We start from the raw sequence: 14,171 nt of genomic DNA on the forward strand, positions 1-14,171 counted from the left end.
GGGGAACACCACAAAGATTGAAAATAAAAATTTGCCTGGATAATGCATTTTATAAACAGAGAGATAGAAACAGTTACAGCAAGAACAGAGCGGGCCAGGGGTAGGAAATAGATTTTTTTTAATAAATTCAAGGGGCTTTCAGTTTATTCTTGGCGGCTCCCCCTTCTCATTGGTTTGGTCTCTCCTTGTGGGGGGTCTGTTCCCTTCCCTCAATTGTCCACCGTCTAGCGAATCCATCTGGTCCTGGTTCTAAAAGAGGCCACCATTACCATGTGAGTCCAGCCCGTCTTGGCAAGAGGGAGCCTGGAAGAATGCCCTCGGAGAGACACAAGCAGGAGGAATTAGCCTTTTCCTGCCTCCTGCTGGCTCCTTGAAGAGGCTGGTCTGTTCCGCCTCCTCCTTTGGGAACCAGAAGACAGACTGCTGAAACTGAGGGGAGGAAGGGTGAGGGTCAGAACCCCTGCCTCTCCTTCCTGGGAAGGGGACATGGGAGGGGTGGGCAATAAGCATTGTGGCAGTCTCTTATCCTCCCACTGCTTTTTTGGTTTCCTGATGCTGCCCGCAGACTTTTTGGGGGAGATGGAGACTAAGCTACTATTGCATTATCCACAAAGGGCAGGCCCAGCAGTGACCTGGAACCCACCCCCCTGGATCTTCGGAGGGGGGGGGGGGTCGTCTCTCTCTCCTACAGTTGGGTGGCAGACGGGGCAGCTGGACCACACACAGACCCTGCCCGTGTTCTCCAGTGGGGGAGAAGAGAAATTGCAGACCTCCCACATCCTCCAACAGCTTAGGCAATGTCAAGCCCAAGGAATACGCCTCACCTCCCCTGTCCCCAAGAGTTCTCCCTTTCACCCAGGGGAATTATCCTAGCCTGGAGCTGGAGAAGTCACCCCTTCTCACTTTCACAAGTAGGAAAGGGGAATGAATGTTTTCCTTTAGCCACATAAGGAAATCCTAAAAAAACCCATCACTGTGAACTCTGTCATAACCTTCCATGCCCTGCTGCCAGCATGCATCCAAGCCACTCTGCACACTAATAGCCTCTTTCCATCCCATCCCACCCCACCACGTGTGGCCCAGAAGGTGCCCCCTCCACCTGCTTTCAAGCCACATTTTAAAATTATACAGAGGCAAAAATTAGGCCTTTCTTTTGAGTGTGAACTCAGGGGCTTGTGTGTGAGAGGTGGCTCCCAGCACTGGAAAGGGGCTCTTGCAGGCTAGAGTATCCCCTCTTTGGAGCAGGCAGTTGCATAAGATGCCTGTGGAGACAGGCTATCACTCCAAGGGCTGCCATTAACAGGGTACACTGCCAGGAGAGGCTGTTGCACAAGGAGAGGCCAGAGGCTGTTGCACAAGGAGAGGCCATTGCCCCTGGGCACAGGCTATGCACGAGAGGTTTTTTGCTCCCTGGGTCAAAGTCTCTCTTAGGAGCTGGAGAGATGCTCCACCTGGATGGTGCTGGTGCTGACAGTGAGGCAGATGTTCTTGTGGTGCTCTGAAGTCTTGTAAGGGGTCAGGTCAAAGGAGCAATGGGATGGAGGGTTGGGGGGGTTAGTGTCTCCAGAAGGGCCCCCCACTGCCCCACCACCCTGCGGCTGGAAGTGCTGCTGCTGGGAGGCCTGAACTTGGGCCTGCGCCACTTGCTGCTGTGGGTCAGGGATGTTGTGTTTCCGCATGTGCTTCATCAGGTACGTCTCCTGGGGAGGGGAGGAAGGGAGGAATCAAGGTGAGAGCGAGCTCCTGGGAAAGCAGGCATCAGTGATCCACTGGGGACAGATCTTGAGACCTCTCCCACCCAGCACCTCCTCAGGGTTGAGGACTAAATCTCTGCCCACCAGGGGAGTACTTCCATGCCTACCCTGCCTTCAGTGGTACTCACTGAGGTGTAGGCCCGGCTGCAGATGGAGCAGGTATACACCTTGGCATGCTTCACTGTGTGCGTAGCCAGGTGAACTTCCAGCGAGGCAGCATCTGTGTACGCACGGTGGCAATTGTGGCACTTGAACGGTTTGTCTTTGTTGTGCTGCCGCCTGTGGGACTGCAGAGGGGTGGAGGAAGGATGGAGAGAGCATGGGCGGGGAGGGGAATTGGATGTTAGAGTTGAAGATGCCCTCTCATGACCTACTCCCTCTCAGGCCACAGGCCTCCTTGTTCCCAGTATAACCAAGTGATTGGGCTCTGGGCTTGTTCCTTGGGGAGGAGCTCTCAGTTCTTGTCCCCCACCATCCCAGTCTCCCTCCTGCTGGTTCATTGGCAGTATGTGAAGAGGGGAATCTCCCAATCCTCAACAGGCTCCACCCTTACCCTTCTCCTCTGTCCTTCCCTACTCCCATCCCCTTCCTCTCAACTCCTTTCTTACATCCTACACTGCTCTCCTAGGCTCTCACCATTCCTGACTCACTTTAGCCCTATATACCGAACAACTCTTCCACAGCCCTTTTATTCCTTGCTGTTTATAGCTCCTCCACATTTAACGTCGCCTACGACCTCCCTTAACATGCTGCTCACCTCCTCTTCCATGGCACTAAAGAAGCCAACAGTTTAGCCCACGACCAGTGACATCTCTGATCCCTCTGGTCCCACAGCCCTTCTCTTTTCCCTCCACACCATGGGGGCAAGGGCAGTGCTACCAGCTCTTGTGACTTTACCACAAGTTTCATGATATCTGGTGATTTCCTGAGATCCCCAGCTCTGGAGTATCATAGGAAAGAAAAGGTTGAACACGTGACCTCAAAAGCCAGACAGCAAATGAAAAGAACCCAAAATTTTTCAAAATCTCGTAATATTATGGGGCTTGAATTGTTTTTTGGGGTGGCAATGCTGCAAGTCTCCTCCTCTGCTGCAACTCCACCACACCTGGAGCAGCCTCCCTGGATTTCTCTGCTCTCCTCCCCTGCAGCACTGTGTGCTCCCTCCACTGGGACTTGGGGTGAGTTCACCCCCTTACCTGCAGGTTGGAGAGCTGGGTGAAAGCCTTTTCACAGCCTGGGTGGGCACATTTGTAGGGTCGGTCCCCAGTGTGGATGCTGTCAGGGAGGAAGAGCACAAATGGGAAGCAGTGAACAGGAAGTCGAAATGGATCCCCATGGCCTGATGCCCTGACAAGATCCCATAGCCACTCAAGCAGGGATGGGTGCGATGCTACCCACAGACACTATTCTAACCTCACTGAGCCAAGGGGGCCCTGCTCTGCTCCTATGCCCAGCTAGAAGAGAAACTGGGGAGATTATCTAGGATCAGACTGGGTACAGAGGATGACAAGGACAGAAGTGACAGGCCAGCTTGGTATCTGTGGCAGTGCCAGGAGAAGTGGCTGCATATCCAGGTTCTCTGTCCCCAGCATAGGCGTCCGCATGACTAAGGTTCACCTCTGCCCCACAAAGTGCCAAGAGACGCGCTCCTGCTCAGGGTGCACACAATCTCTGCCTCTCAGGGTGATATCTGTGTCTCTGTGCCCCCTGCAATGCCAGGGAAAGCTTCCACACACTCAGTCTCAGTGCCCAACCCCCATAGTGCCAGGCTGGGATCCCTCATGACCAATGTCTCTCTCTCTGTGCCCCCCACGGTGCAAGACCAAGGATCCCCCAAGGCCAGAATGTGCCCACCTCTGCCCTGACGTGGTCAGTGTCTCCTGCGCAGCCTCCACTCCATCCTCTCTCTGGTGGGCCGCGTCCTCCTGGGGGTGCAGCCTGCCGCATCCCCTGCCCGCCCCCCGCATGCTCGGCGCGCGTACTCCACAGGTGCATGCCGGCGGTGGGGGGGCCGGGCCGGGCCAGGGCCAGGCCCCAGCCTCTTGTGGCCCTTACCGTGTGTGCTGCTGCAGGTGGGAGAGCTGGCGGAAGGCCTTCTGGCAGTAGCGGCAGCTGTAGGGCTTGGCCCCCGAGTGGATGCGGAGGTGCTGAGCCAGGTAGGACGTGTTGGCGAAGCTCTTGGAGCAGTGAGGACACTTGTGCGGCTTGACAATCGCTGTGTGAAGCTTGGAGTGGATCCTGCCGAAGAGGAGGAGGAGCAGCAGCAGTTGGACACGACCACCATCTGGCTAGTGTGGATGGAAGGAGGGCACGAAGGGGGTGGGACAGCACCACGCTACCTGGCTACACGTAGGAACTCCAGACGTGGACTGAATCCACATGCCCCCAGGGTGTACAAAACCAAGGCCTGTCTGCACCAGGGGGCCAGAGAGAGGAGCTGGACAGTCTCGACTGAGGGGCATTGGCAGAACTGTGTGTGCGAAGCCCAGGACTGGAATAGCAGAGGGGTAGCAAGACAGGTGGTGGTACAGGTAGAGCTATGTTGGGGGTGAGGGGGAAGTGGACAGCCCTATACCTACTCAAGACTCCCACTGATAACGTCAGGCTAGGGTTCACAGGAAGTATCACCTCTCTTCAGACGCCCCTAAGAACAGGCTGTCCTGGCCTTCACTATGGCAACAGGTCCCATATGTTTGGGAGCACCACTACAGATCTGGTGTGTGGAGGAGGTACCCAGCCTATGGGAAACAGTGACTGCCCAGCCTAGTGTGTTTGCAGCATGCTGGGATGACGGCAACATGCAGTGCACAAGGCCCCAGCCTTCTCCACCCTTACCGTGTGTGCTGCTGCAGGTGGGAGAGCTGGCGGAAGGCCTTCTGGCAGTAGCTGCACGTGTAGGGCTTGGCCCCTGAGTGGATGCGAATGTGCTGGGCCAGGTAGGAGCTGTTGGCGAAGCTCTTGGAGCAGTGAGGACACTTGTGTGGCTTTGTCTCCGTATGAGACTTGGAGTGGATCTGCATCTCCGACTTGGAATAGAACGTCAGCGAACACATCCGGCACCTGGGACCGGGATGAGGGGGAGAGAGAGTGTCATATGGGGCAGGCCCCAACATGTACCAAAATTAACAGGGTGGAGTCCTCACTACCAAAGGCTTAATGTCCCAGAGAAGGGAGGGGTAGTCCCTCTGTGTCTCTAGGGAGACCCCACCTGGGAGACCATGCTCAGCTGTGGGCCCCTCAATCTCAGAAAGAGAGAGACAGATTCGGGGAGATCAGAGAAGAGCCACAGACACACTCCAGGGACCAGGCTGGTCAAGTTCTTGAGGGAGTCAGAGCTAAATCCACTTAGCTTGGTGAAGAGATGAGAAATGGGAGACAAGACAGCACCCTAGAAAGGGCATAAGCAGATAGGTATGATGGGAGTAGAAATAAAAATTCCCAGACAAAAAACTTTGTTCATCAATCATTTATTTGTTCGGGGGTGAAAAAAGGACAGAAAACCTGGGATTTCCAGGTTAAGGTTCCACTTCACAATAAAAGCTGACCAGCAAGTGCTGGCATGTCTGCAAAAGCAGTTAAGATCGCCACCACCGTAACTCCGCTCCCTCTTTGGAGAAGATATTGTACTTGTACAGTTTGAGTAGAACGTTGAAAATGAGGAGTACAGAGAATGCTTTTATAACTGGTTTCACATGTGCCCTGAATACCAAACATGATGCTTCATCACCTCAACACTTATATTGTTTCCATAGCCTTGCCATATTTCATTATATTGCTCTAGGAGTTTGGACACATTAGCGCTATGTTCAGATGTATATCTGGTGCCACACGGGCTCTTTAAGCAGGGGGAAATGATTGACCTCTGTCTGCTATTTATCAGTAATTGATAAAAAAAGGTTTTTTCCAAGGACTGCACATGGCTCCAAGACGCCATTTGTCTAATAGTGTCTAAAAGTTTTATTGATTGCTGTTGCAATGAAAAGGTAAGGCTGTCTAAGTCTCTGGCTACTCTTCGGGCTGCCACTCCATGGGCAGAGTTATGTTTGTTGTGGCCTTAACTATTCATTTGCAGACTTTTCAATATTTTGTGGGGTTTTTAGCAAAATGAAACATGCCCACGGAATGTGCACTTGGAACTTCCAGGCTAATGTTTGAGAAAATTAAAAGGCCGCCTAAAGGATTTTTGACTAATCCAAAGATTATTCCAACTTTCACTCCAGATTGATGACTTTTTTTTTTTGGGTCTGGGAATTTCCTTAAGTATTTAAAAATGTTTAAGAATTGCTCAGTGACAGGAGTCCCAGTAGATACTGGGAGTCAGCAGGAATTGGAACCCACTCTTCTCAGACATCCCCTTAAATTCAGATGTGGCTTTTCCCTCTCCCCAAAGAGATGCCTTCCCCTCCACGTGTTTGTGTCTACCCCCCCCCCACTCTTTCAAACACACACACCCCCACCCACCCACCACGGCTATTCACATTGGGGCTATGTGACAGTTATGAAATATGCATCAATTTGATTAGTATATGCAATGCAGAAATACATTTATCCAACACTTACCTGACACCTCCACAGACCCTATCCAGCCATGCCCTTGTTCCAAGTCCAGTTGCTGGAATCTCACCTCCCTGGTGCAGATACCTATCACTGCTCAGAGCTCCTTCCTCCCCCACCATTCATTAACTCCTTTTTTCAGTTATTCCCACATTCATCTTCCCCTGCTTCTCATCCAACCTTTTTCCCAGATCCTAGTATAATGCACGCATCCAAATAATGCACTGACACCGCACTCGGCTATCTAACTCACATGCTATCAGAGTGCACCATTATCTCCTCAGACAATCATAGGCATCAGTGCTCTCCAGGACCAACAGCGTGGAAGATGTTTTAAATATCAACATTAAGCTATTTTGAAGATGTGAGGATCCAAAAGGAGCATTAGAATGATTTCCAAGAACCAAAAGTTCATTTATTACCCTAAATGTTTTATCCAATTTACTCCCAAACTTTCCAAAGAGTTTCAACCCTGGACTTACATACAGCATGTGAAATTTTGGGTGAATTTTTACTTCATACTTTCAGGACAGCTGACCACATCCTTGAGAGCAGAGATGCTAAAAAGAACATCCAGTTGAACACAAGCTCCCAATGCAATGCTGTGGCTAGGAGGGCTAATGTGACCAGAGGCTGTACAAGTTATCAGACAGATGTGCTGAATACTGCGTAAGAGTAAATATTACCTCCATACAGCACTGGAGAGACTGTTACTGGAATATCATGTCACATCATGGTATTCACACTTCAAAAATGATGTTGAAAAAACTGGATAGGGCTCAGAGAAGGCCTGTAAGAATGATTCACAGTTTGGAAAACCTGTTTGCCTGAGAGACTGAAGGGGTCCAATGTATTAGCTTGTTTCAAAGCTTAAGCAAACAGGTGATTTGATCACTGTCTCTAAGTATCTACATGGGGGAGAAAATATCCAATAGTAGAGGACCCTTTAATGTAGCAGACAAGGGCATAATGAGATCCCATGGCTGGAAGCAGAAGTCAGAAAAATTCAAACTGGAAATAAGACAAATTTTCAACAGCAAGGGTATTTTACCATTGAAACAACTTACAAAAGCATGTGGTCGATAGACTCCATCATTTTGGAGTCTAAGTCAAGACTGGAGGACAGATTTTTAGGTGTGCTTAGCGCCCTTTAGAAAATCCATCCCTAGATATCTTTCTAACAGATCTGTTCCAGTTTAAACATGAATTATTGGATTTGATGCAGGAGGTCTGACTCTACGATCATAACAATCCCTTTAGGTCTTTAAAAAAAAATCAATTAATATTGCTGTTTAGATTTCATACTACGACACCATTCACTGCATTCCCTTTAGCAACTAATTTTGTAATGCTATAAGAAAAGCCATCAAGTTTGTCTGCCAGGGTTCTCCTGACATACAGGGTATATAAACACTCCTCTTCCCTGCTCCAATGTGGCTTCAGGTAAAACGCAGGCACATAAATTGGCTAGTTGATATGGAAGGATGACACTATCTTTGGGATGAACCTCAATGAGGACACAGGTAAACCTTGTCCTTAAAGGATATAGTACGGAGAGGCAGAGACATAAAGGTAACACAGCTGTCCTACTGGTCAGACAAGGTGACAGCAACTGAAAATGCCGCCTTTGTTGATAGATGCAGCAGAGAGCAAGTAGCCAAACGCTCAAACAAGGGACCAATAAGTCTGGATAACACTAAGTTTAGATCGCACAGAGGAACATGGTCTTGCACCTGAGGATATCATTTGATTTAGGCCTTTCAAAAACCTTATGGACACATCATTAAAGAAAATACAGCAATTATCCACCTTTGGGTCGAAGGCTGAAACAGCTGTCATGTGTACTTTGATCAAACTAACAGCCAACAGCTGGTGTTTCAGGTACAATGAGTAGTCCAGAATATGTTGAACCAAAGAACAGGACAGTGATATCACATACTGGTGAGACAAGATGCAAAAAAGTCTCCACTTAGAAAGGTAAGTAGCTCTTGTAAAACGCCACCTACTATTTAGCAGGATCTCTTAAATCTCTTTCAAGCAAGACTGCTCTCTAATATCTAGCCAGGAGTATCCATACAGTTAAATGAATGGATTGTAGGCTCAGGTGGAATAGGCAACCGTGGTCTTGGGAGATTAGGTCCAAGTGTAGTGGAAGCGAGACCGGAGGATTCACAGACAATGCCAGGAGAGTGGAGAACCAATGTTCGGAGTCCCACACTGGGGATATAAGTTAGACTCTTGCCTCGTCCTGTCTTGTCTTATCTTTAGTAAATACCATGTGAATACGCAGGGATTGGCAGAAAAGCACAGAGAAGCTTGCCTGAACAGTGCTACAAAAACATGTCTGTCGGGGAACTGCAGAGAACAGAACTGCTGACTTTCTGTTGGTTCTTGATGCAACTACGCCTAGCAAGAGAAACCCACCGTGATGGAAGATGTATTTGGCCATATCTGGATGAAGAGACCACTTGTGGTAACTTGTAAATGATTAACTTAGGCAGTCTGCTAAATTATTTTGCCCCACCCCCACCCCGGAGGCAAGAAGCTTCTATATCTATAGAGTTGGCAATGCAGAGCTCCTAAAGCAGAGCTGTCTCTTGACAGAGTAGAGAAGAGGACTCCTCCCTGCATGTTGAGGTAGAACATTGTCGCTGTGTTGTCTGTGAGGACTAACAGGCTGTTTCCTTTGATCGGTAGCAGAAACACTTGGTATGCCGGTCTGACAGCTTTCAGCTCTCTGATGCTGATGTGTAAAGGTAAGTTCTCTGGGGACCATAAACCCTGAGTCTGTAGAGAAGCCTGATGGGCCTCCCCAGCCAAGGGTATGTGTTGTGGGCCAGCAAAGGGAACTTATCCACCAATCTAGGGAGGTGAGGACTAAGGAAGGCACCCTCACCACTGAGTCTAGATGACAGCTCAGCAAAGACTGACATCAGCCCACCCCGTAGAATTCTAGGGTGCAGTTTGGCGTATTGAACCATGTAAATGCAGGAGGGCATATGCCTCAGGAGCTTCAAATGGTTTCATGCTCTTGTGACCGGGTGAGCTTCCATGTTTATAACAATTGATCAAATTGCCTGAGACCTTTAATCTGGAAGAAAAGCTCTGTCTTGAGTAGAGTCCAGTACAGCTCCTATAAAACTGTATCCTCTGGACTAGGGAGAGGAGATACTTGTTGACATTGACTAGCAGTCCCAGAGCACTGAATATTGACTGGATGAGCTATACACTGCACTGTACTTGCAGTCTGGATCAGCCCTTGACAAGTCAGTTGTCTAGGTAAGGGTAAATGAACTCCCGATTTTCTGAGGGACGCAGCTACTACTGCCGTAACTTTTGTAAGACTCAGGAAGGTGGTGACAGGCCATATGGTAGTATGGGGAACTGGTAATGATTTTGATTTACTAGAAATCTGAGGTACTTCCTGTGAGCTTGGTTGACTGCCATATGAAAGCAGATATCCTTAAAGTTGAGGGCAGCATACCAATCTCCTCCTTGAATTGTGGGGGCAACAGAAGCTAAGGTAAACATGCAACACCATCACTTTAAATAATTTGTTAAGTAGACGCAGAACTAAAATTGGTCTGAGAACCTGCTCCCCCATCCCTTTTCTAATCCCAAAAGGGAACAGAGGGACTAAAACCCCACCCCTCTGAGACACTGTAGAAGTCCTCTAAGGCCCCCATGGAAGGAGAGATTGTACCTCCTGGAAGAGTTCCTTGTGAGAGCGGTCCCTGAAGGGGGACGGAGGGATTGAAACAAGCTGGAAGGTACAGACCACCTCCACAGCGCTCAAGACACACTGGTCCGAAGTAATTTGGGACCAAGGAAGTGGGACAGAGTGTTTGCAAAAGTGGGGAAATTTGGGTCTGGAGAGATGGAGACTGGTATGGTGACCTTGACTGGTCCACCAAAATGACTGTTTGGCACTTTCTGGATGATGTCTTGAAGGGCCTGGAGCTGGAGCCAAAGCAGCAGGAAGGGGAGACCTGCACCTATGACCCCAGACTTCTTTTTTTGATAGGTCCTACCAGAGGTGTGTGTGCTAAAGTCGACAGTGCTTTTTGACTGGAGAAGGAGTGTACAAACCTAGGGACTTTAAGGTGGTCCTTCAGCCCATGGAGCTTGCTGTCCACCTGGTCTGAGAACAGAGAAAGATTCTCAAAAGGCAAGTCTTGAATAGTATTCTGGACTTTGCTGGGAAGACCAGAAGACTGTAACCAAAAGGGATCTCCCTCATGGCAACCACAGAAGCCATGGTTCTAGATGCTGAGAATGCTGCGTCCAGTCCAGCGTGCAGCAGTGTTCTCACTAAAAGCCTGCCCTCATTCACCAAGGAAGAGATTCTTGCCTAGCATTTTCAGGAAGCAGTTTTGAACCTCTCCATGAAGCCCCAGAAATTAAAATCATACCACCCCAGCAGAGTTTATTGGTTGGCAGTTTAAATCTGCAATGCCCCAGTTGAATAAATCTTCCTCCAAAAAAGTCCAGTCTCTTGGTGTCCTTTGATTTTGGGGGAAGAGGGACGATAGGACACAGCCAGATGCCCTATTACACACACATTAGCTGCTGTAACGACTAATGTCCCTGAAGGTGGGTGGGAGTAAAGATATTCAAAGCCTTGGAAAGGCACATAGGACTTTCACTCTGCCTGCTTTGAGGTGGGAGGCAATGAAGGGTCTGCCACAGAGACCTCATAGGCGCTAGTATTGCCTCATTAACTAGCAGTGCTACTCTAGAGATACCTGTCCCTAATAAAATTTCAGACGTGAGGACTCCCTGACTTTCTCAAACACGAATGCCCAAAGTCTGAAGCCACCCTCTAATGATTCCCAATAAGCTTGAAAGTCACCAGGAGGGGGTGAAGTTGCCTCCGAGGAAACTGCCTCGTCCAAAGAGCAGGAGGAGGAAGCCAACACTGAGGGGGCTGAATTTCTTCCACAGGCTGTTCTGCTTCCAGTGCCACCTCTTGATGCTCAGTACCAGGCCTGGTACTGGACACTGAAAATGGAGCAGCTCAGTGCCAGGACACCACCTACGTAGATGAGGGCAAGGAGTAGGCATGACAAGGGGGGGATCTAGAAGCTAGGGGGGAAATCCCAGAGGTTCCAAAAAGGCCACTGATATGGGGTTGGACCCCAGTGACCTCCTGACATGATTTCCATGGTAGCTCCCACCATGGGGTCACAATGGTAGGCAGAGAGAGAGGATCTCAGAGGGGACTGGTGGGTTCTGCTCTGTGGTTGTGAGATGTAAGATCCGACCTCTGAGTCTGATGACAAAGTTTCCCCTTCCTCTGACCATGGAGGGGCTGCTCCAGTTGGTGCTGGGGACCAGCACTGAGAATCTGGTGATGAGTGAAGTGTCACCATCATTGCTGGCTTCCCCTTAGACAGTACTACTGGGCTGACTGTCTAGGAATTAGGCAGCTGGTGTAGTCTTGCAAGTTTCACTGTTCGTGCTGGTACCAGACAGGACAACGGTGCTGGGAGATCCAACTCCTGCAGCATCAGCACCAAGAGGCAGAGCAAATTCTTTGCCACAGTAAATGCCTCCGGGGTAGCCAGCATGGAGATTGTACCTTGCTGTGGTGCCGCTGAAGTTGATGATGGGCTCAAAGGCTAAGGCACTGACTTGGACGGGGAATGCTTACATATCAGATGCACTCCATTCAACTTGTTCTCTTACCAGACTTAGAGGGTGGAGATCTTCTCCTGGTCAGAGCCTCTTTGGAAGACTTTTATTTCTTCTTCAGCATGTATGAAGGAGATCAGTGCCAGGACTCTGACAATGCTGCAGGCTCGCTTCTCACTGAAGCTGCAGCACTCAGCACCAAACTGGACTGGGCAGCTCTGATGGTGGTCTGAATGCCACCTCCCTAAACTTTTTCATTCTAGGATTGAATTCCTGTTCTTTCATGTATGCTTCACCCAGGCACTTAAGACAACTACTGTACAGGTCGCTCACTGGCATAGGCTTTGAGCAAGAAGCACACTGCTTGAAGCCCAGGGACCAGGGCACAGAGAAAGCCATACTGCCAATGAACAGGGGCTCCAACAACTGTCAAGGGCAGCAAGAAGGAATTGAGGGAGGATAGGAGTAGTTCTGCCCTTTATACCTGCACACACTAATGTGTGGCAGCAGTAGGTGCTTGAGCTGCCCTATCGGTTAAAAAAAAGTTTGATGGCCATGTGCTGTGTGCACAGACACCAAGAACGGGATGCACATGTGCAATCACTGGAAAAACTCTTTCCATTATAAGAGTCTCTACCACTCAGACAAAATGAAACTGATCAACTGGAAATTTTGTTTATGTGACCCTTGGCTAGAAGGCAAGTTTGTGGGGACATTGTAAAGAGTTAATTAGTTTAAGAAATAGGATGTTTTTTACGAAAGAAAAGTTTTCACAAATATTTTTGCACCAAATATTGTTCATCAGAGCAGTGTGGCCTAGAAACTCATTTAGTTTGTTCTGCTTTCCTCACCAAGGCCCAGGGCCTTAAAGGAGTTGGCTTTTAGTTCTTGTGCAGTGGCTTTTCATCTATAAATCTAGGAAAGCTTTACAGAAAGATTAGTATCATCTTCATCATACAGAAACTGAGGCACTCAGAGTTGAATGAAGTGACTTGCCCAAAATTACACAGCAAGTCAGCAGTGGAGCTGCCAAAACTCCCGGTCATGGACCTGGACCAACCTCTCTCTTATAGTCAGAGTATGTTGCAACACCTCCAGTAAAGGTTACTGAAGGGATCTCCTTTAATTTTTCCATTATTTATAACTTTGCCAAATGCTCACCTTAAAGCCAGAAATTCTCCAGGTCGGTCTACCCAAGAGTTTTTTTTTTTGTTTTGTTTTTTTAAAGTCAGACCAAAAACGATTTTGCCATATTTTCAGAATAAAATCATTTTAAAAAAATGTGATTTATTTAACAAGCCTTTCTGGCACTTGAGTACAAGGGGTGGTAGAAACTTGATGCTGAGGAAAGAGATAATCCTTAGGTCACATGACCTTTTGGTGTTTGGGTGAAAATCTGTCTGCATTTAGCAGTTATAACCATTTAAAGACAGTATTTCATCCATGCTATATTTAAAATAATTCCTGGGTGTTTTTGTAAACAACTGTTTCCCACTATTCTAATAGTATCACACATGGGGGTGTAACAATTTCGTATGTAATTCTAGATTGTACTAAAAGATTTGGGGAATTCTGCAAGAAGGCAGTGATCCATATTCCAGACAGCTTCATATTACACGGGAACAGGAATTGTCAATGCATAAGACCAATGGTCCACCTAAACCAGTGTCCTGTAGCCAACAGCCACCAGTACCAGATGCTTCAGAGGGAGATGCAAGCAGCCACCGAGTGGACAATTATGGAATAACTTGCCCAAGGGGGAAGTTTCTTCCAAATTCCAAACAGTGGTTTGGTTTATGCCTGAAGCAAGAGGATTTATCTACCTTTAAAAGAAATTTGTATTGATTATATACACACACATAATCAATCAGTGGAACTTATCTTATTGAGACCAAGAGCTTAGCTGGATTCAAAATAGGTTATTTATATGGATAATAAGAAAATAATTTCCTTTATAAGTTTTGAATTTGCTGCCTCTCAGTTTCATTGAAGGTCTCCTTGCCCCTGTATTATGAGAAAAGTTTAATAAGGGCATCTTAACCAACCTTTTGTCTACTCCATTCATTAGTTTGTATTCTTCTTACTCATCTGCTCTCTCAACTGAACAGTCCCAATCTCCCCAAGCCTCTAATCATTTTCACTCCATCTCTCTGAACCACCACTATTTTGGTATATGCATCTTGAGAGGGAGGCCCAGAAATTGCACGTGAAGTCATTTATACAATGACA

At 48.2% G+C, this 14,171-nt stretch overlaps 1 protein-coding gene across 6 annotated transcripts in view; it reads right to left on the minus strand.

Annotated features, from left to right (window-relative positions):
• Positions 1–101: 101 nt before the first annotated feature.
• ZNF384 (zinc finger protein 384) overlaps positions 102–14,171 on the minus strand; it is a 32,059-nt gene continuing 17,989 nt past the window's right edge. For 4 of the 6 annotated variants that reach the window (XM_084641506.1, XM_084641507.1, XM_084641505.1 and 1 more), the window contains 6 exons: positions 4,590–4,814; positions 3,810–3,992; positions 2,951–3,029; positions 1,883–2,041; positions 1,452–1,700; positions 102–429 (listed from right to left, as the gene is read on the minus strand). In XM_084641506.1, coding sequence (XP_084497632.1) covers positions 250–429; positions 1,452–1,700; positions 1,883–2,041; positions 2,951–3,029; positions 3,810–3,992; positions 4,590–4,814 — 1,075 coding nt within the window. In that variant the 3' untranslated portion in view covers positions 102–249. Of the gene's footprint in view, positions 1,701–1,882; positions 2,042–2,950; positions 3,030–3,809; positions 3,993–4,589; positions 4,815–14,171 lie in introns of all 6 variants that reach the window. The other 2 variants (XM_084641509.1, XM_084641510.1) reach the window with 2 other exon arrangements.

This window comes from Lepidochelys olivacea (assembly GCF_965140295.1).
Source record: "Lepidochelys olivacea isolate rLepOli2 genome assembly, chromosome: 1".
Lineage (NCBI taxonomy): Eukaryota > Metazoa > Chordata > Testudines > Cheloniidae > Lepidochelys > Lepidochelys olivacea.